Source organism: Mesitornis unicolor, unplaced genomic scaffold (genome assembly GCF_000695765.1).
Source record: "Mesitornis unicolor isolate BGI_N332 unplaced genomic scaffold, ASM69576v1 scaffold2596, whole genome shotgun sequence".
NCBI classification, from domain to species: Eukaryota; Metazoa; Chordata; class Aves; order Mesitornithiformes; family Mesitornithidae; genus Mesitornis; species Mesitornis unicolor.
In genome coordinates, this window is record NW_010188829.1 from 31,070 (window position 1) to 51,028 (window position 19,959).

The 19,959-nt window shown below is 46.1% G+C and overlaps 2 protein-coding genes across 2 annotated transcripts in view; one reads left to right on the forward strand and one right to left on the reverse strand.

Moving 5' to 3' along the window:
• Positions 1 to 674: 674 nt before the first annotated feature.
• Positions 675 to 16,077, forward strand: AXDND1 (axonemal dynein light chain domain containing 1). The gene is given in 20 exon segments (XM_010185854.1): positions 675 to 699; positions 1,899 to 1,979; positions 3,071 to 3,150; positions 3,152 to 3,253; positions 3,612 to 3,712; positions 4,843 to 4,975; positions 5,322 to 5,411; positions 6,565 to 6,620; positions 6,742 to 6,847; positions 7,555 to 7,676; positions 8,127 to 8,240; positions 8,242 to 8,298; positions 9,049 to 9,112; positions 9,565 to 9,745; positions 9,748 to 9,798; positions 12,435 to 12,648; positions 13,529 to 13,569; positions 14,169 to 14,295; positions 15,078 to 15,229; positions 15,977 to 16,077. Coding segments are annotated over 20 exon segments (1,998 nt in total).
• Positions 16,078 to 19,559: 3,482 nt separating this feature from the next.
• Positions 19,560 to 19,959, reverse strand: part of NPHS2 (nephrosis 2, idiopathic, steroid-resistant (podocin)) — a 6,422-nt gene continuing 6,022 nt past the window's right edge. Inside the window, exon 8 of the mRNA XM_010185853.1 lies at positions 19,560 to 19,838. Coding sequence (XP_010184155.1) covers positions 19,560 to 19,838 — 279 coding nt within the window. The remainder of the gene's footprint in view (positions 19,839 to 19,959) is intronic.

A 19,959-nucleotide genomic window follows, 5' to 3' on the forward strand; every position in this document is an offset into this window, starting at 1 on the left:
CCGTGACAGCTGTCTGAGTAAGGCATGTGCTGTGTGCTGTGCTGGTAAGCAGGAGGGATCCCCGAGTATCTCAGATGAAATGAGATGCACGGATTATGTGAATCAGTCCGCCCACTAAAGGAAATCTGAACTGTTTGAGCTCCCGCCTCTTGAATGTAGATGGGCTGGAAGGATGGCAGTCCAGCGTGTGAGCAAGCCCACGTGCTCTGCGGCATCAGAGTTACGAGCCAGCTCCCTGCAGCACCTCCGAGCCAACCAGTTCAGCCTCGTCTCTTCTCCCTGTGCTTGCTGCCAGGGCTGGGAAGCTGTGGCTGCCCCTTCACCTGCAGTGGCAGCGGGGAGGAGCACGAGCAGGGGATGGCCAGGCCCCAGCCCTGGCACCAGTGGGTCTGTGTATGCAACCTGTACCTTGTTCTGTCATGCAGAAGAGCTGTTTATAATCTACTGTATTACAGCAGTCGAAATATATTTTGCTATTGGGGAGGAAAAAAAAAATCACCATGGTCTGTTTCTTCTTTGAGGGGATTGGGGGTGGTGGTGTGTGCATGGGGGAAGGGGGCTGAGGGTAGGGTGAGATATGTGGGGTTGCTCTCCTGGGAAGGTGGTTGCTGCGGGGAGAAGATGTCGGTCAGAACCTTGTGGGGCATGTGGGGAAGTCCTGTGTTCCCGTGGTCATGGAGCCAGGGAGCAGCTTGGCAGGTATGGAGGCCACTCTGCTGCTCTGGGGGGCTGGGGGCTGCAAGCCGGTGGGTGTGGGGTGACCTGAAGCTGCCTGTGCCCATATGCTGTGGCAAACCCAAGCCTGGAGGTACCAGGCTCTTACCTGGAGGGTAGGGAAGAGATCTCCTGGCTGAGCATTTGGGTAGAAACTTGTACACAAAGCCCTTCTTCAGGTCCTAAAAAGCAGCAGGAAATGTCAAGGCTAAACACTAGCTGCAAAGGACTGCTGAGGGTTTACAGACTGCGTATCAGCCATCGCGTCTCTGCAAGAGGAAAGGACGTCCTTGGGAGAGGAGTGTGGAGAAAGAGTAGATAGAAACAGACCGGAGTTTCTAACCTCTCCCGACTTAATGCATTTGATGTGGGAGCAAACTGCCAAATGTGAATCATGTTGGTGATTTCTACCTTTATTTTGAGGCTGAAAAGGGTCTGTGTGCCAAGAACTAAATGTGCTATTTTCCAGCTGTGTACCACGTGCTCTAAAGTCAGCTCTTCTTGGCGTCCTTGAAGTGTAGCTGCTACAGAACAGTGCCATTAATCTTCCCATCCTTTCTGGTGGGAATACTGTGTGCTGCCAGAGGGAGAAGAGGGTTGATTCTGTCAGAAGTTTTTAGCAAGTTTTTACACAGGAAAACAAGAAACTGTCTGCCAAGAAGGCTCCTAGATTATATGTACACCCACAAACGTGTATCTGAAGTCAAAGAAATGCAATTAACCTAATTGGAAAATACAACACACGAGGATACAGCTGATAAAGATGTCAAAGTTTAGTACCAAGAGCATTTTTAAAGAACAATTTATATTGGCAAGGCTAGTGGGGGGAAAAAAGGCTTCAGATGAGAATTCATGAAAATTACATGTAAGATATTGCTAAGAAGTAAAAGTGGTAAGCTTAATAATGGAAGAAATTCAGATAGAATGAGATCTCTGGCACAGTTCAATGTATAAAAGAAGCAGCTGCTGTCATTGCACCCTATGGAGGGTGTAGCAAAGCATCGGGGGCTTCTTCCTAACTGGTGCACAGTGCTGGGCATAAGGGGCTTTCTTCACAATAAACAAAAAAAACCAAACCCTGTGATGTACAAATGTGGGTTTAATCCTGTTTCTAGATGATCTGTTGCTGCAAATTTCCTTGGCTAAGCGTTGAAATAAAATAAACACCGTGGCTGCAACTGGAGCATCAGCTCCTGGACCAAACGCTGATGGAGGGAACCTGAGTGGAGCCTCACGGGCAGGCTCGGTCAGCAAGGACCGCTCAGGTGGGGCTGGGCTGGAGGCTGCGGGTGCTGAAAATCTGTGTCTGACCTTCCCGCTCCACTTCAGCAGCAGGATGCTCCTCTGCATTGAGTTTTGCCTTTGTTTAGGTAATTGTTGATATTTTAGGGCATTCGTATCTGTGCAGAAAGCCAACTGTTGGCAGTGCATGAGGAGGGAAATGGCTCTGCAGAAACATGCAAACTTGAGTTGGTTACAGCATCCCTTGGTAGCTGTTTACCTGACAGCTTGGTGCAGTTGTGCTTTACCTCCCATGAGTGAAGGGTAGGTGTTTTAACAACTGCTAAAAATGGGATTGGCTGCCTATGTTTTACATAGACTTGATCCCGCTTTGGGGCAAGGGAGCAAATACCTTGTCACTGGTTTTCTCAGCCCTGTATTTTATCATTACACAGAATCCCAGAACGTTAGGGATTGGAAGGGACCTCAAAAGCTCATCCAGTCCAATCCCCCTGCCGGAGCAGGAACACCCAGATGAGGTTACACAGGAAGGCGTCCAGGCGGGTTTTGAATGTCTGCAGAGAAGGAGACTCCACAACCTCTCTGGGCAGCCTGGGCCAGGGCTCTGTCACCCTCACTGAGAAGAAGTTTCTTCTCCAATTTCAGTGGAACCTCCTGTGTTCCAGTTTGTGTCCGTCACCCCTTGTCCTATCATTGTTTGTCACCGAGAAGAGCCTGGCTCCATCCTCGTGACACTCACCCTTTAAATATTTCTAAACATGAATGAGGTCTCCCCTCAGTCTCCTCTTCTGCAAACTAAAGAGCCCCAGCTCCCTCAGCCGCTCCTCAGAAGGGAGATGCTCCACTCCCTTGATCATCTTTGTAGCCCTACGCTGGACTCTCTCCAGCAGTTCCTGTCCTTCTTGAACTGAGGGGCCCAGAACTGGACACAATTTTCCAGATGTGGTCTCACCAGGGCAGAGTAGAGGGGGAGGAGAACCTCTCTGCCCTACAACCACCCCCCTCCTGATACACCCCAGGATGCCGTTGGCCTTGGCCACAAGGGCAAGTTTCACCTCCTCTTTTACCAGTGGAATAAATGTTGTCAGTATGGTTCTGACATGCTATTTTCCAGAGATCCCCAAGCTGAGGAGTACCTCAAGGGTGCTTGACCATATCAAACCTGTTTCTTCCTCCCTGGAGCATAGTTTTGTTTTCCGAAGAGGTTTTCCGAAGCCTGACCTGTACCACCAGTTCTCTCTACAGCCCGGAGCACTCACAGTCCCTGCAAACCACCAAAACCCCAATGGGCTTCCGGGTGGGTGTATTTCCACCTCCTGCCTTTTTCTGTCCAAAATTGGCTCTTCTTTGGGGGCACACGTTCATTCCCTGGGCAAAAGGAAAGTTTGCTGACTTCAAAAGATAAATTTATCTGATATTGCATCACTTTCTGACTGTGCCATTTGATGCAGTGCTGCCTTCCAGTCCCTGGAAGACGTTCTTGCCTCTTGGTGCTGCTGTGAAGCCCTTGCCAAGGCTGCTTTGTGCACAGCAGTTTCTTCAGCCCCAAGACACAAATAACGATGTGAAGCTCACTTAGACAGCCACCCTGACCTCTCCCGCTCCTTGATACCTTTCTCTGTAAGAAGTGACAGCCACATGTGCCTTGTCTGCAGAGCTGCCTGCAAATCCGAGATCGGCTTTGGCATTATCCTAATCGTCGGAGCAGGTTCAGACACTTGGCAGACCACTCTGTCAGTTTGACGGGTGCTGGAAGGTAAGCAAAGAAGGGATAAGGAGCCCAGGGTGATGGAAAGACATTAGAGCTGGCAACACAGAGCTACGTCTCCCCCTTGGTTTTATTTTTAATTTTATTTTTTAATGGTAGGTGGCTGTGCTACCTAATGCAGGTGGATGAATGAACCAGCTGTCCTGTCCGAGTGCAGGCTGGAGAGACTTGAGGGAAAGATGTTTTGTGAATAATAACTGAAATTGTTGCTAAATGAGGACAGGGAACTTAAGGACAGGGAACTGCTGGAGAGAGTCCAGCGTAGGGCTACAAAGATGATCAAGGGGGTGGAGCATCTCCCTTCTGAGGAGTGGCTGAGGGACCTGGGTCCCTTTAGTTTGCAGAAGAGGAGACTGAGGGGAGACCTCATTCATGTTTAGAAATATTTAAAGGGTGAGTGTCACGAGGATGGAGCCAGGCTCTTCTCGGTGACAAACAATGATAGGACAAGGGGTAACGGACACAAACTGGAACACAGGAGGTTCCACTTCAATTGGAGAAGAAACTTCTTCTCAGTGAGGGTGACAGAGCCCTGGCCCAGGCTGCCCAGAGAGGTTGTGGAGTCTCCTTCTCTGCAGACATTCAAAACCCGCCTGGACGCCTTCCTGTGTAACCTCATCTGGGTGTTCCTGCTCCGGCAGGGGGATTGGACTGGATGAGCTTTGGAGGTCCCTTCCAATCCCTAACGGTCTGGGATTCTGTGATGAGCAGTTCTTGGAACCATCCTTCCAAAGGATGCCAGGATTGCAGGGATGCTCCGTGATCCACAATTAAGAAAAGAAGCTCTTCTGGCTTTAATGGACTTAGCAAGGAATAGCTTAATGCTTCTTTGTAAATAAGCAATGCTTAACGGCACGAGGAAGTGGAAAATGTTTAGCTTGATATTGGACATTTGGTATGTGTGCTATAGGGCATTGGCAGCTGATGTGAAAAACAGATAGACAATGCAAGGTTAATCTGCCTAACAAACATAATCTCTAAAAATTGTATTTTTTGGCCAAGGGGAGGGGATCCTGGCTGTGAGCCTGGCCTCAAGCTGGGCAGAACAAACCTGTGCGTGGCTTGGGCTGGCAGTGAGGGAAGGGTGGGGGGGTCAGTGCTCCTGCCCTCTGTTTCAGGGATGTCTCTTACCTCTGTGACATTGCAGCTGGCCAAGAAGCTGGGAAAGCAATGGCTGTGCCTGGCAGAAGCTCTTTTGCTGAGAGTGGTCAGGACCAGAGAGGGAGCCGTGGTACAGTCCCACATCCTCCTGTGAGTGCTGCAGAGGGGTTCCTCTGTGTGTATCACTGGCTGGGAGAAGGGGCGTCCTCATAGACATTACCCTGGTTCTAAATCTCATCAGGCCTCCCTGCAGCTCCACCCCACTGGCTTCCCTGCTGCAGTTTCATGTTAGTAATTTCAATCTGCTTTTGGCCATAAATTGTTTCTGTGGGCTCTGGATGCGTGGAGCAAGAAAAGGAAAAGCAGCATGAAAAACTGCTACGTGAGCTTCCCCCTCCCGGCTGCCAAACCTGTGTCCTCTTTGGGAAGGAACCAGCAGTGTGTTCATGTATATTATGCCGATGTTTCCTGCTCTCTTTTTCTTTTCCATCCCCAGCGAGCAACCCTGGCAGATAGTCTGGTTTCCAAGGAATTTCACATTGTGAAGAACGGGGGAGTTTTGCCATTGAAGTGCTTCGATGAGTGAGTGCTTTCTGCGTTATAGGGGTTTGTCCTCATCTGTTCAGAGCAGGGGGATAAAGTGATTAGAGGCTGAGGATGCTGCCCAAATAAGTACACGTCCTGCCATTGGGAAGAGGAGACTATAAAAGGGAGGTTACACAAATCCCATGCTAATGGCCAGGCAATAGGAGAGCCTGCAGAGCTGCGTCCCCCTCCTCTGTCCCTGCTGCTTTGAGGAGGCTCACAGTGAGTTTGCTGCACACACGTACTGCTTCTCGGGGGAATTCTGGTAGTTGGAAGTGAATACAGAAGCTGAAGTATGGTTCAGTCCCTGGAGGCAACTTTTGGAAGTTACTGCTGGGTTTTTGCCCTTTAGTTCGGTTGGGTTTCTGTTTGTTTCTTTTTACAGGCCTGTTGTGGTTTTGTTTGTGTAGATTTTGTTGAGTTTCTCTGTTTTTCTTTTAGAATCACTTTCTGCTGCAAAGCTGCGTGGGCTCTGGGTAGTTCTTATTCTTGCTTTATTTCTATAGGCCTGTTAGCATCTTAAATCTGACCACTCTGGCTTTTTGTTTGCTTGAGATTTTCATATTTTCCAGGCTCTGAGTTTTGAATTGAGTTTGCCAAGCCTTGTCCAAAACATGTTGCTGAGACTCCCCTTGGTCTCTCTGGACAACTTACTAAATTTAAAGGAAAATTAAATTTCTCATTGTTCAAGGATTAAAACACTAAGATCAGGAGTGAAATCCTCACAAGATGTTTCCCAACGCGATGTAACAGAGCACTATCTTCTTATTTTTATGGACTCCTGTGATCAGTCTCTGGGTGGGTGTGATGTGGATACGTGGTAGTTTTCTGGTCCCACCAGTAACTTTTAAACCCATTGGTCACTTCCTATCCAAGTACTATGAGACAACTTAAAAACAAAAGGTTCCTACAAGATTTCTGTCATTAGTGGCAAGAAGAAGGAGCTGCAGCTGGGGAAACAGCGGCAGGAGGCCCAGTTCTCATGTTAGGCTCTGGATTTTCCCACTGCAGAGCAACCTTGCAGACTTTTCTTGCCTCTCCAATCTTCATCAGCTTGTACACAGCCCGAGAGCCTGAAGGAGAGAGCAGGACCCTTTAGCTAACACTGGAAGGATTGCTTTGTAATCACGTTCTGACATTTGTGTTTGTTTCAGGGATGCACAACATTGCTCGAAGACCATGAAAAGAAACTGCGGCTGTTCCCATCTATGTACACGCTACCCCATGTGAAGTTGTTGCTGGAAAAGAAATAGCTGTTTGCATTTCATTTCCTGGGAAAATATCATAATATACTATGCAGAATAATGATGTGTCTCTTTCTGGTCTGTCAGGAAACCTCCTGGGAGGTTAGAGGTCATCCAGCTGATGGAGGTGATGGACAGCATGCTGGAAAAAGCTGGAGTAGACAAGATGATCAGAGTAACAGGACCTTCACAGGTGGATAACTTGCTTGTGCCCAGATAAATAACATCTTGCTTTCCCTAGTGTTTATCCCTGCTGTGCTTAAAGTACCTCCTAGCAGCCAGTTTCTGCCCAAGCCAGCTGTCTGTAGGTCCTGTAATAACCAGGGGATTCCTTTCCTGAGCTCCTGTTTGTCTTCATCTGATCCATGAAGAGCAGTTAGCTTTTTGGTGTAGGAGGTTACATTGCTGGCAAAAATGCCAGAGAGGGATGCCGCTGGCATTGCTGCTATGGGGGAATGGGGGCAGCAGCTGTCTCGTCTCTTCGTTGGGAGATAGGCTGCAGTGTTACAAAACGGGCCACTAAAACCCTCACACACCTAGAAAGCAGATGTCAGAGAACATCTGTACCTTGATTTGCTTTATTTTCTGTTGTCCTTGCATGGCGATGTGGAAGGATTTTTGAAAAATGTAGAGCATTGCCTTAGCAGGAACTCCAGCTGGAATTAGCAGAGAAGCTTCCATGGCTGGAAGCTACCCAGGAGGGTAGGCAGAACAGTGCATAACACATTTGAAAGTGAATCCATAAATATGCGCAGGATGACTCTTTCCAAAAAAAGTAATGTTTTGTCCTTGAAGGGAAACCTCCTTCAGAAGAAATGAGACCTGTGCTAACCTCTGTTGTTAAAGGAGTAGGCTGGTGAGGCTCTGCAAGGCTGTGATTTTTCTCGCCTCTTTTCCCAGTTGCACAACACGCTGGAGCTGATAAAGGCAGAGCAGAACACCTGCAACATGGTTTTCCAGGAGCTGATTCGGCAGGTCAGCGTGGACTGCTTGGAGAGAGGACAGCAGCTCTCGAAGCTCAGGTCATCATTAGCCAACCACCCTTAATCCCTCTCTTGATTTATGGCAGCGTCCTCTCGGGAGCAGCATTAGCTGTTGCAGATCATTCCTAATGTCCTTGCCCAGCAAAGCTAGTCTGTTGTGATATAATTAGCATGGAGCCTGATGCTAGGAGTGAAATTGGATTCCCTGCCTAGTTAACAACCAGGACTAACGAGCCTCCGATAGGAAACCTGGAGCTTGGTGACAGCTGCCACACTTGACAGTGTGGGCACCTTATTGGTTTGACATTCAGTGGGAGTTTTCACACATGAAATAGCTGGTACTTCCCTCACAGCCAGTGTTCCCATGCTCAGATTGCCACTATTTGTAGCAACTGAATTGCTCCAGAGTGTTGAAAATCCTCAACCCAAACACTCAAAGGATTGCTTTTTAGATAGCTTTCCCATGCAGTGAAAGGAAAGAGTCCTCAGATGGGACCTGCAGGACACAGAAGACCTGGCTGTTCTGGAGGAAGTGACTGAGCAGTTCAGGGAGAGGTTGGGTCGCATTGGAGCAGAAATGGAGCATTCTGAGGAGTTCAGCCAGGCAAATTGTCCACAGCAGCCTCAACAAGCAGCTCCAGTGCTTCCACTGCAGCAACTCGTGAGTGGCCCAGACGGACTTTCCACATCTCTCACTGCTCTGTTTTTCTGCCTGACACATGTATTTGGAAAATCAGGTCCCTGACAGTAACTCCAAGCACATGCTGTGAGTTTGTAGTTGAATTCAGTGGAGTGAGGATTGTACCCTCCTGCTGTGAACCAGAGTGTCCTTTGGCTGCCATTGCTGTAACAGAATTCTTCTGGTTAGTTTGGTTCATTTTCACTTGAAAGCACACACATTGATGCTTCAATAGAACATTCAATTCTCTCACATACAGATACAAAATAAGACCCTGAGAGACGTGAGGTTTCAAATACAAAGTCATTTTGTGTGTTAAGGTGACTGTATTTTGCAGGCTCTTTATTAGCTCATTGTGACGTTAAAAAAAAGCATAAATGCAAGTACGAAATGCAGAAGTGCACACAGTGTGTGCATTAACAACAGGCATCACTTTACAGATTTCAATCACAGAGCGAATAATGTCTGAATTTTCAATATGTGCTTGAATTTGATTTTCATCTTTGCTAAAAGTAATGTGTTTTCTTAACTGATATCCCGTGTTTGTGTTACACTGAGTGAGAGAACAGAAGTCCCTGGTTGAGTAGGGTGTGGTGGTTTTTGCTTCTCTTTCAAATTACAATTTATATCACAAACTTGATATGCACAGAGTATATCTTGACTCTTGCTTTACACTGGCTACTAAAGGAGTTTTTTGTCTCAGCTCTCATCCCTTCTTTCCCTCTTGTTTAGCTCCTCTCCAACGAATGAAAAGCTACTGGATGAAATTCTACAAGATATCAAGAATTTGATAAATGTAAGATTTTGGGGAGCTGGACATATTATTGGGTGGTATCTGCTCAGCAAATTACCATGTGTTAGCTGAGCCCCAGTGAGCATCTATGCCCATCACAAATGCGAACGGACACACATCAGCTCAAATCTTTTGTGCTGAAGCTTAAGCTGAGCTAAGAAGTTACAATGAAAAATTAAAACTGACCAGTGCCATATTTCAGCTAGTTCATTAAACTTAGTTGTGCATTTAAGCATTGTGTGACCAGCATCTCTGGCGACTGATAAATTATATCAGTCCATAGAAGCACTCAGAATTGTCACCAGTAAGTTTCCACTTTATTGTGCTATCTACTCACTGCGGCATCGCTATGCTCATGGATTCCTCACGCTTCTCTTACCTGGTTTCCATCACCTTTCTGTTGCAGCCAAGGGGGAATCCAAGGGGGCACGGCAAACTCCTTACTTTTCTTTCAGATGCTAAAAGGAGACCTGCAGCAGCACGGAGGGGAGGTGCACCTAAGAAAGACGGAAAATCTGAGGAACATTGCCAGACCGCAGGAGCACTGGACGGAGCTGGGACAAATGATACTGAATCGACCCCGGGACTTTGCTGGAGCATTGCCCCCACAGCATGCTGTCCTGGAAGAAATAAACCATGGGCGGCTGAACTCTGCCAGCAATACAGCATAAGGATAAGTGGGAATAATGGTAAGGAATGACCTCTTTCCTTGAGGATGCCAGGAAAGTAGCGGGTAGTAAAGGACCAGCTGCCATAATCCGTACTGGCTTTTTCCAAAGCTAAAGTCTGACCCCCCAGATATGTGCTGGGAATAAAGAGAATTCAAGGGATGAACTCCACTGATTTGCAGTCACACGTAAAAAGAACATCTGATATTTTACATGTGGTACAGTGCAAAGAAGATGCAATGCAGATATGACATAGGAAAGTCGTGTTATGTTCAGAGGGAGCGTGGGCATTTTGTGATTATGTGGATCAAAGAATGGATGTTTAAAATGTAAAGTGTAACATCACTTTGACGATCATTAACCAGATAACACTGCCTCAGATACTGTAATACTTCTTTTTATCGCATTATCACTAGTGCAATGTTATCTTAATCTAGATATTGAATTATCCTGATAATAAAGTATGTAAAGAAATGTTTTCTTTGCTGATATAGTTATCATGTCCTGTGTAAGGTAACAAACATTCGTTGGGCAATTTGCAACTAACCCTCTCAACCTTTGCCTCTGCAAGACCTTGACTATTTTCTGATTCCAGGATTGTTTCATCTCTGATGGTCTTTTTTAATCATGTTACTTTCTTTTAGCAGACTAAAGCTAAACTGAATATGAGCTGTCTGTAACTGCTACTCACGTTGGCTAAGCTGCTTCTCATACTGTCATTAATCCTTTCACTCAGGGTTAGGCTATGCTTTTTCCTATATTATCTTATGCTGCATGTTGTATTTTAGCCTACTAAGGGAGCTGCGATGGAATGATAGGTCTGTCTATCATAAGAGACAGCTAAAGGAAATAAATATTTCTGGTAGTTCTCATCAGAAAGCGAGAGAGAAGAAATGGGGCCACAATTGGCCAGACTCCAGCATGGCAAAAAGTTAACAGCAGATTGTCAGGAGCCTTGATATTTAGTCGTGATCCCACCAAAGGGCTGGGCAGCACAGCACAGACATCTGATCCAAAATCGCTTCAGCCAGTGAAGTCAAGAAAAAGGGATTTTAGCTTATTTTAACAAAGGCTTTGGGAACTGGACCACAGGAAGGCTATTCATTCTCTTGATCCATGCAGGGCAGTGTATTTTGAATGGCCTGGATTCATTTTTGCATTGTAATGTAATGGCCTTGTAGTAGAAAAGACAAGGTATTCCTTCTCTTTACATTGCATCTTTGGTAAGAAACAGTGAAAATGAGAGAGATTATAAAGAATAGGTAAGAGACAATACTGAGAACATGGTAATTTTGTCCTGTAAGGCAATGGCACTCAGTTACCTGAAGTATTTATTAACTTCTAAGTTCCAATTACCTGATCTCAAGCAGCATGTGCCAGAAATACAAAGGATTTGGTATTTGATGGCAAGGATTAGAGATGCATAGAGAACTATGAGATATGAGATAATTTTAGACAGGAGATGTAAGAGAGGACTTACATGAAAATGATAAGGTTTGACATAAGGATTTGCTTTTATTCAGTCTTCCTTTATCACTTCTTAAAGCCTTCCCAGTGTACCTTCTTTGGGAAAATAAGATGTTTTTGACTCTGAAATTGGGACTAGAGTGAACTCTCCAGTGAGCTGCAGTGAGGTCTTCTCTGGGGACTGCATTAAGTTTATCAGATAAATGCAATGATACAGACAGCCTTCCCAAAGCAACCTGCTATTTAATAAGGATCCAGAATACTATGCAAGCTCCAATACAGCCAAACCAAATGCAAGTGATCAGAAGTGGTTGTTCTCTCTCATCCCATGCCCTTCTGGGACGCACTTCCTTTCTTATTTTTTCTTAAGCTGATGATGCATGACAGGAAGACTTAAATAATATCATTCCTACTACTTCTTTTTTGCCTTCTGGACATTTAAAAACTGCCTGCTTGTGGGACTCGCATAGTGTGATCTGAAAGGCTCCACTTTGCAGAGGCTACCTCCTCCCTCTCTTACCAGTCTGGACACCCCAACACTGCTTCATTGCACTTGTCCCAACCCAGAGGAGAAGTGAACCAGTTCTACCCCACAGCTGTGCAGTGTGGAAACCGAGCCATGCATCCAAATCCTTGAAATATTTAAAAAACTGTCATCACTTCCATGTGCTTAATGTGCCATCTTTGCTACAAGACGTCATGGAGGCCAAGACCTCACCAGGATTTAAAGAAAGCATAAACATTGACTATCAAGAGCAAGCATTGTTATATTTCAAGCATATTCCCCAACAAACAGAGAATATCCATCAGCATGTGCCGGGCAAGTGAAAGAACAAGTAATTCACTGCCTTGCCCAGGCATTTTGAACATCTGTGCATACTCTATCACTTGTGTCTTTGAAGAATCAAGTTGTAACTGCAAAGCTTTTCAAAAAGAGTTATATTAAGCCTTTATGCAATGAGGCAGCCAAATCTGCCTAGACAAGAAGGAAAGTCAGGGCTTCAAATCAAGCCCATTTTTGTTCAGGTTGCTTTGAATTCAGCGCTTACTAAACAGCTCATTCTTAGTCCTAAGTGTAGCCAGTTCCCACACAGGCTGTTCATCCTTCCTGGCATCCCTCTTTGAGTTTCGCTCTGGTTTTGTTGGGTGAAAGAACTTTAATTAAAGGTTTGCATTTTCTTCCCCTGCAGGCACAGTAAGTTTTTTGGCATCCCTGGTGAGAAGTATGGAAAATTGGTTAATGAAGGTGCAAAAGCCGAAGCACGGTTCTGGCACGCACAAAGCTGAGCTGCAGGCATTTTCTGACAAGATTTCCGCATGGCTGGCCCAGGTGGATGCAGCGATGAGTTGTATAGGCTCCAGCCAGCTGCATGAAGCCAAGCATGATAAGAAACCACATTTCCCGTAAGGACAGAGGTGTTAATTTTGTTTGGGCTGGCCTTGTACATTAAATTACACGTACAAGAAAAGACAAATGCCTTTTTTGTGGGGACCTTGGTGCAGAAAACTGGCAGTGGGATAAATGTGATCAGCTGAAGTGTTAAAATGATTGGCGACTGCCTTTCATTTGCTTTGATTTGGCAATATCTGTAGAAACAGTTGGTGGCTTCAGTAACACTTCTGGAACATCCCTGTCTCCCTCAGAACTGCCACCTGCTTTGGAAATCTTGACATTTGAAGTAAAACCAAAATATGTGATTAATTTACAGTCAGATTTGTGGGGGCATATTCTGCCTCATGGTGCTCCACTGTCTTTGGTAAATATCATCAGGAAATAAATTATTTGTAGAGCCCATGCACAACATATACGTAAGATTACTTGCAAATGCCAAGTTTGCCCATGGCTATAGCATTGACAAAAAAGCCTGTGTGATGTTTCTAGCATATGATGTACTAAAATGTGTCATTTCCTTTGAGCTGGGAAGCAAAAGGTGTCTTTGAGACATGAGGTCCTTACCACAGCTGCAATTTGCCCTCCTGACCTGTGCACTATTGTCATGGCCCTGGGATTCTGGGACCAGTAACAGAGGATGTGTGTAGTCTGAACCAGGACTATCTGCAGAAGTTTTGATGGTGAAAGTGGCTTGGTGTTGGGCACATGGAAGGAGTTGAAGAGTGTTCAGAGATACAGGGAGATCCCAGAACAGTAGGGAAACAAGAAATCAAGGTTGATTTGACCTCCTAAATCCCTGTTTTCTCCACTTGCATTTGAGATGATGCTCTTGGGTGAAGCTGCTCTTCAGTGAAGTTGCTCTTCAGAAGTCATAGGGCCTGCCTTTTGCAGTCATTCCCTGGCCAGTCAGCCATCCAGAGGGGAGCCTGGAGGTACAGGAATTGTGGATCTTTAGCAAACTGCCACTGGATGGTTCCACTCCATAAACGTGCTGCATTGCTGAGTGTGCCCTGCCCTTCATGCTTTAGAGGTACACGCTACTTCAAAGTGACAGTGGCAGATGCAGGAGCATTTCTTTATGGACTGTGATTTGTTTTACAGAAACAAATCCCTGGAAATCACAATTATGTTCCAAAGCTTAGAGTAGGAGCCTTTCAACACTTACTTTTACAGAAAACCCTTGTTTGTCTCCTTCAGATGAGGAAAACTGACTTATACCTGTTGGAGCCTGTGAGGAGCAGCATCTTTCTGTTCTCAGAACATTGTTTTGTTATTTTTTTCACTTCTGCTCAGGCTACAACCATCTTCAACCTCTGTGATGCACTGAATGCACCAGCAACCCATGAGTGTGAGCCTGTGAGACTTTCACATCCGAGTCAGAAAAGTCTTTTAGTCTAATTTGCCTGAACTATCCTCTGGTTTTACATGCTTTGCTGATACTGAGCTCCTGTCTGTGTTGGGACACTGCACTGACACACCAGCACCAAACCAGGCTCATGCCACAGATAAAAGGTGGCATTGTTGGTTTCAGGTTCACTTATAGAAGGTTTTGCTCTTCCCAACCAGAGGGAGATGACTGCCACCAAGCCCTCAACTCCCTTTTCACAGAAAGAGTTTGAAGCTTTGGCAATGCTGGAACATCTGCAAGAGCAGCTCCTGTGAGTGCTGGTCCTGTCCTTGAGGTTTCATCCCTGTTCTGCTCTCTGATAGGGTTCTGCTTCATCCCATATCTCTTGGCTTAATTTTTGGGTTCCTTCCCTTCTGATTGTTTTGGGCCATTGGTTGTGACTTATGTTAGCTGAAGACATAACCCATTTTACTCTGGGACAGGAGCTACTGTCAGCTATCCTTCATCTGTGTGCAGATTTGTCTGTTTAGTGTACACAAGGTATATTGCAAAGGTACTCATGATGGTTTTCTGCAAGACTTCTTAATACTGCAGGTATACAGCCATGCAATGTTGTACCGAAGTTTGGGGGGCACAGTGAAGGGGCACCCAAGTGGCTCTGTGCAGAACCACGTCAAGGTTTGTGTCTGGTAATGACTTCTTCCATGCCTAGGCAGGCTTGGGCACTCTGAATTACGTTCCCTCTTACTTCTTGTTTTGTCTGTGAGCTTGCATTATCCAGGGTAACCCCATCTCATTAGCCTTGCTAACAGAATTAACTGTGCTCTGTATTTATCCTTGTGCAATGAAGATCAGCATCTCTCTCTTTGCTAGCAGACACTGAGTTTTAAAATAAATCAATTTGCAGGGTTTACATAGATGTGCTATGAAGTCCTATAGATTTTTTTTAACAATGCCCTTCTCTGAAACTATAAATGAGTTTTATAGAGTCAGTCAATCCTACTGAATGCTTCAGCTTTCTAAATCTTTCTTTTCCTGCCAGCAGCTGCTTAGATTTCAGGTTTCAGCATTATCTTTGCTTCTGTGTTGCAGAGAAACAGAGATCCGTGCTCAGAATGCAGAGGAGAGATCTGAAGGTCTTGCAGAGAAGCTGGAAGAAGCTCTGAAGAGAATCAAGGACCTAGAGAGTGAGCTGGAGAAAGAGGGGAATGTCAGCCCAGAAGCAACACACGAAGAAGGACAAGGTCAGGAGAATCAATATTCTGAACCCTCTCCCAGACTCAGAGGGAAGACATCTCTGAGGACTCATTCCTCTCCCATTTAGTGCAGGACTCTCCTTCTGGGCACATCCTAGGGCTTTGTCTAGACTTTGCCAGAGGCCAAGCAAGGAGGCTTTTACCATGATTCTAGATCAGGGCAGAAAGAACTGCTGAACATCATCAGGTTTTGAGAGAAAGTAATTTTGTTTGATTTTGCCAGACACACAGGGTCTATAACTAAGAGGCCACTCTAATTGACTTCACTGTCCTTTTAAGTGAGTGCTCCCTGTTACGGTCAAGAAGATCTGTTTAGGATCACTGATTCTGGAGTAGAAAAGAAATACTCTTCTAGGTCCCTTCACTCTCAGAGGCCACAGAACTTTTGCTTTTGTAGCACAGGACACTCTTGCTGTCTTCAGGAGTTATGTGGACACTGCTGATCTACTGATCTTGCCCATCTAGTGTGGCAGTGAGTTCCTTAGGTTGCACGTTTGTTGTGGCTGAAAGCCTTTCCTTGTGTCCTTTCTCAACTGGATCCGCTCAGATAAAAGATGTGGAGAAGGAGAAAGGACAAGAGTTAAAACTTCTTCCCTTAGTCCTTCAGAGTGTCCTATCTCTTTGACATCAAAGCAAGAGAAGAGGCTAATTTGTTTAAGAACGCAATACCTTGGGCATGTTTTTACTCCATGGTATTTTTAATGGCTTTGGTTTGTTGTTCTGTTTTTCTTTCAGATAAATGTTTCCAAGAAAGTGTCTCAGAAGTCAAGACCTGCTCAAGTCATCAAGTTTCTACCTCTGGGCAGTCCAAGAAATCAAAAAAAAGCAAACATTAAAGAATAGCAATGCGTCAAGTTTCTACCTCTGGGCAGTCCAAGAAAGCAAAAAAAAAGCAAACATTAAAGAATAGCAATGCCTGAGTAGTTTCTTAGTGCCCATTCATAGTAGTGTTTCACCCCCATGCCATTACTCCTTACCTACTACTCCAACATCTCTGTGCCACCTCAGCACTTATCATGTTTTTCTAGCTGGCTCTTCCACTTCCATGCTTATCTTGCTTGTTCTCTAATTCCTCCTCCAGCTCTAATATCTCTACAGCTTGTCTTCCTTGTAATACCATTGTCACCTTGACTTTCTCTTACCCACATCTCCCCTGCCTGCATGCCCTCCTCCCCTGACTCTGTACCTACCTGCTGTTTGTGTTCATCAGTATCTTCTTGTTTCTCTGTATCACCCAGCCTCATCCCTGTCAGATCATGCAAGGAAGTCATCTGCACATATTTTATATCAAGGAATTTTTTCCACAGTGCCAGCATGCCCTGGTTGTGCATCTGATAACGGGTACCTCCTTTATCCTCTGGGCTTCAGATGATCCAGCTGACTGATTAGGAAGAAATTGTAAAACCTCGTAGGGACAAATTTTTGTTGTTCTTTAAATCATCATCTTTTGAAGGTTCTGTCCTTCTTTCAGAAAGCAAGAAGCAGCCTTGAAGCTTGTCAAGGCCTTTCTCAAATTGCTGCCCCAGGAGAGCTGCCTGTAACCAAGGTTAGAAAATCAGACTTCAGATGATGCCAGTTCACCCTCTCGGTGCACTAGGATGGCATTTAAAATGCATGCTCCGTCTCCCTGTGATTTCTGGGTTTGGTCCCCTGGCTCCCCATCTGCAGTAGCCCCTAAAGCCTAACAGTGTGAGGTGGTCACCTGGGGCTTCTGCCTCCATCGGCTCCCAACCCAGAGCAGCCTGTGTAGTTATAAAGCTTTGTAAAGCCACCAGAGCAGCCTGCGTTGGGTGTGACTCTGCAGTTTAATCTGCTGTCAGCTCAGAAGAGCAGGCAGCAAAACTGTCAGGACATCAGCTTGCCAACTTCCCCAGAGCAAATACTATTTTGGAAACATCACCTATCACTAATACTGAAGTACATTTTAAATGATGTTTTCCTTCTGCAAGGTTTTTTGAGAAGGTAAAATGACAAGTTTCTGCCAGTGCTGCATATGTAAAAGAGAGAAGATCCTGCTGGAACAAAGCGGGCTCTTTGGAATTGAGGGTGCTCTTAGCTATCGTTTCCCTTTTCTGTAATTGCAGAAAAGTTACTTAATTGAAGAAATGATGCCTTGCTTCTGCAGATATGAGTGTAAATAGGGTAATGTGTGTTCCCTGACATAGTACTGCCTGTCTCTTGGCAGTCTTACTTCTCAAGCTAAGTGTTATTGCTTTGAGACATGATCTATAGAGGCGTTGGTCCTTGATGGGCCAAGGAATCTTGGTCTGGACAGATCATTTTACACAGATCATTTTACACTCTCATGTGTGAGAGTTAGAAATGCAGCCAGTGAAATGTTCAGAGCAAGGATCACTTGCAGCTCTCTCTGTGTAGTATTACAGCCTTTTCTCTAGGCTGGGAAACCGGGGTCTATTCCAGAAGCATGAGAAATAACCTGAACCAGCCTTAGAGAAGTAACTGCACAGCTCATGCTCACCAGTTGAAGATTACAGAGCTGTTCCACTCCCTAGCACTAGTTTTCCATGGGTGGATCACTGCTGAGATCTATTACAGACACAGGAGGAGAAGCTACAGCCATTCTGCCACCCTCTCCTGAGAGGGCTGCAGTGACAGAATGATTTGGATGTGAGGTTACATCTGGAGCTTGGATCCTTGTGTGATCATGGAGTTCATGGGTGGATTTTTTTTTTCCACTTCCCAGTGGAAAAAGGGGGCTGGTTCACTGGGTGGCCTTGGTGTGAAAAGGCAGCAAATACTTGTACAGATAGTATTATGGGAGCACTGAGTGGTGAGAAGAGGTCTCCAGGGAGGCGAAGGAGCTGATTAAATACAGAATATGGGGCAGTTAGTAGAAGTGAGAGTCTTGTCCTTTGCAGCAGTATTTAACCAGAACATACAGGCCACCCTCATGACACAGCTGCATTTAACAGAAGTATTAGCCATGATACGTGCCAATGGGCATGAGTGTTACCAGCAGGCAAAGAGGGACTGAATAAAATTAGTGAAAATGCCAGAGCGAGCAACTGGCTGGGTAACCCCCTGCCAGGCACACACATAATGGCCAACCACTGTGTGGGCAACCAAGACAAGGGCCACAAAGTGCCCTCTGTCTTGGCCTCTACAGGTCACCAGCAGCAGAAAGTTGGACCTGGGAATGGCTGTGCAGGAGAGATCTGCTTTGAACCAAGGGGGAATGCTGCAGGACACGTGAAAGGCCACGAGCAGAGCTGACATCCACCCAAAAGGCACTGAGATGAGAGAAACAGTGCAGAGGTATTTCCTTTGCCAGTGCAACATAACTTTGCCAAGGGAAAGGGTTGGAGTATCTGTAGGTTCCCAGTCATTGTAAATTGCTTTTGGAAGGAAAGATACATAGGAGTTTTGAGGATTATAGGGGTTTTGAGGACTTTCTCTGTCCCTTCCCTGTGTGTGGAGGTTACCAAGGCAGCTGCAGCAGGCATAGGTATATTACTGTTCTCGAGGCTTTCAGCCGGTTCTTCTCCAGTGGTGCTGCATTTCCCCTTTTCTGCTCAGTGGAAGCTGGTTAAACGATCGCCTCTAAAATTTTTAGATGCCCATAAGCTCAGATCTTGTCCTGCCTCACCCTCCAGTGGAAGCAAGCAGCAGCACAGCCTGCATTCCCTCTGCACAGCTGATGTGCCTTGCAGAGAAGTACCAAGCCATAAAGGCTGTCTTTTCCTCCTCTTTCTCCTCCTCCTTTTTCTCCTATTTTAGAACTAAGGCTAAACACCTTGGTTGCCTGCGTGTGTATGTATGTGTGCATGGGTGGTGCTGGAAGTCCTACATCCAGGACTACACCATGGCGCCCAGCTCATTCCTTCCAGGCTGGTAGCACCTACCAACCTGCCCGCATGCTGAGCCCCTTTCTGTTCCCCCACTGACTGTGAGGCTCCCACCTCTGCCTGCTGGTCCGTCTGAGGACACAGGCATTTAAATACATCGAGGCTAGTGTGTCCTTCCTGCTGAGGTGGCAGAGCTGGATGGATCAGACCCCAGGGGTCAGCCCTTAGGATGTCAAGGTGCATCTGGCCCCATGAAAGGACAACACCCCTCTTCCCTCAACCCCCTGATCACACACATGCCAGCCTGACTCCTTGTGGTCCATAGTTTTCCCTTTCCAAAACAAGAAGAGGCTTCTTCCATGTACAATCCACTTTATATTACAGGCCTGTGCTCCCTTCCCTCCTGCCTCCAGACCAGGACCTGCTGGTGGGCTGCCAGTAGACCAGCCTTCTTGCTCCTCTCTGAGCAGGACTCACCAGGGGCAGCATGACAACCATTTCTTGGACAGCTTTTACAGCATGGGCGAGTCCTTCTTGTCTTTCAGGCTTTCTGGGAGCTTTGTGGTATCTGTGAGGTTGCTGCTTGCTGCTGGAGGACTGTGGGTAGCTGGAGAGACCAGGTTCGCGGCATCCAAAGGGAAGGGCAAGATGAAAGCAGCAGGTTTCTCTGCAGTAAGGGAGTGCAGCGCATGGAGGTAACGGAGCTGAGCAGCCGCAGGGGCACTGGATAGGATCTCAGCTGCCATCCGCAGGGACTCAGAAGCAGCCTTTTCCCCCTCAGCAGCGATCATCTACCGAACAGGGGAATAAAGAAGGTTTCTGTGAGGCTGGGAGTAAGGGGGCATGGACTTTTCATCACAGAAGGAGGTTGTCACCATGAAATTCCCAGGGTCAGTGTGATTATAACATTCC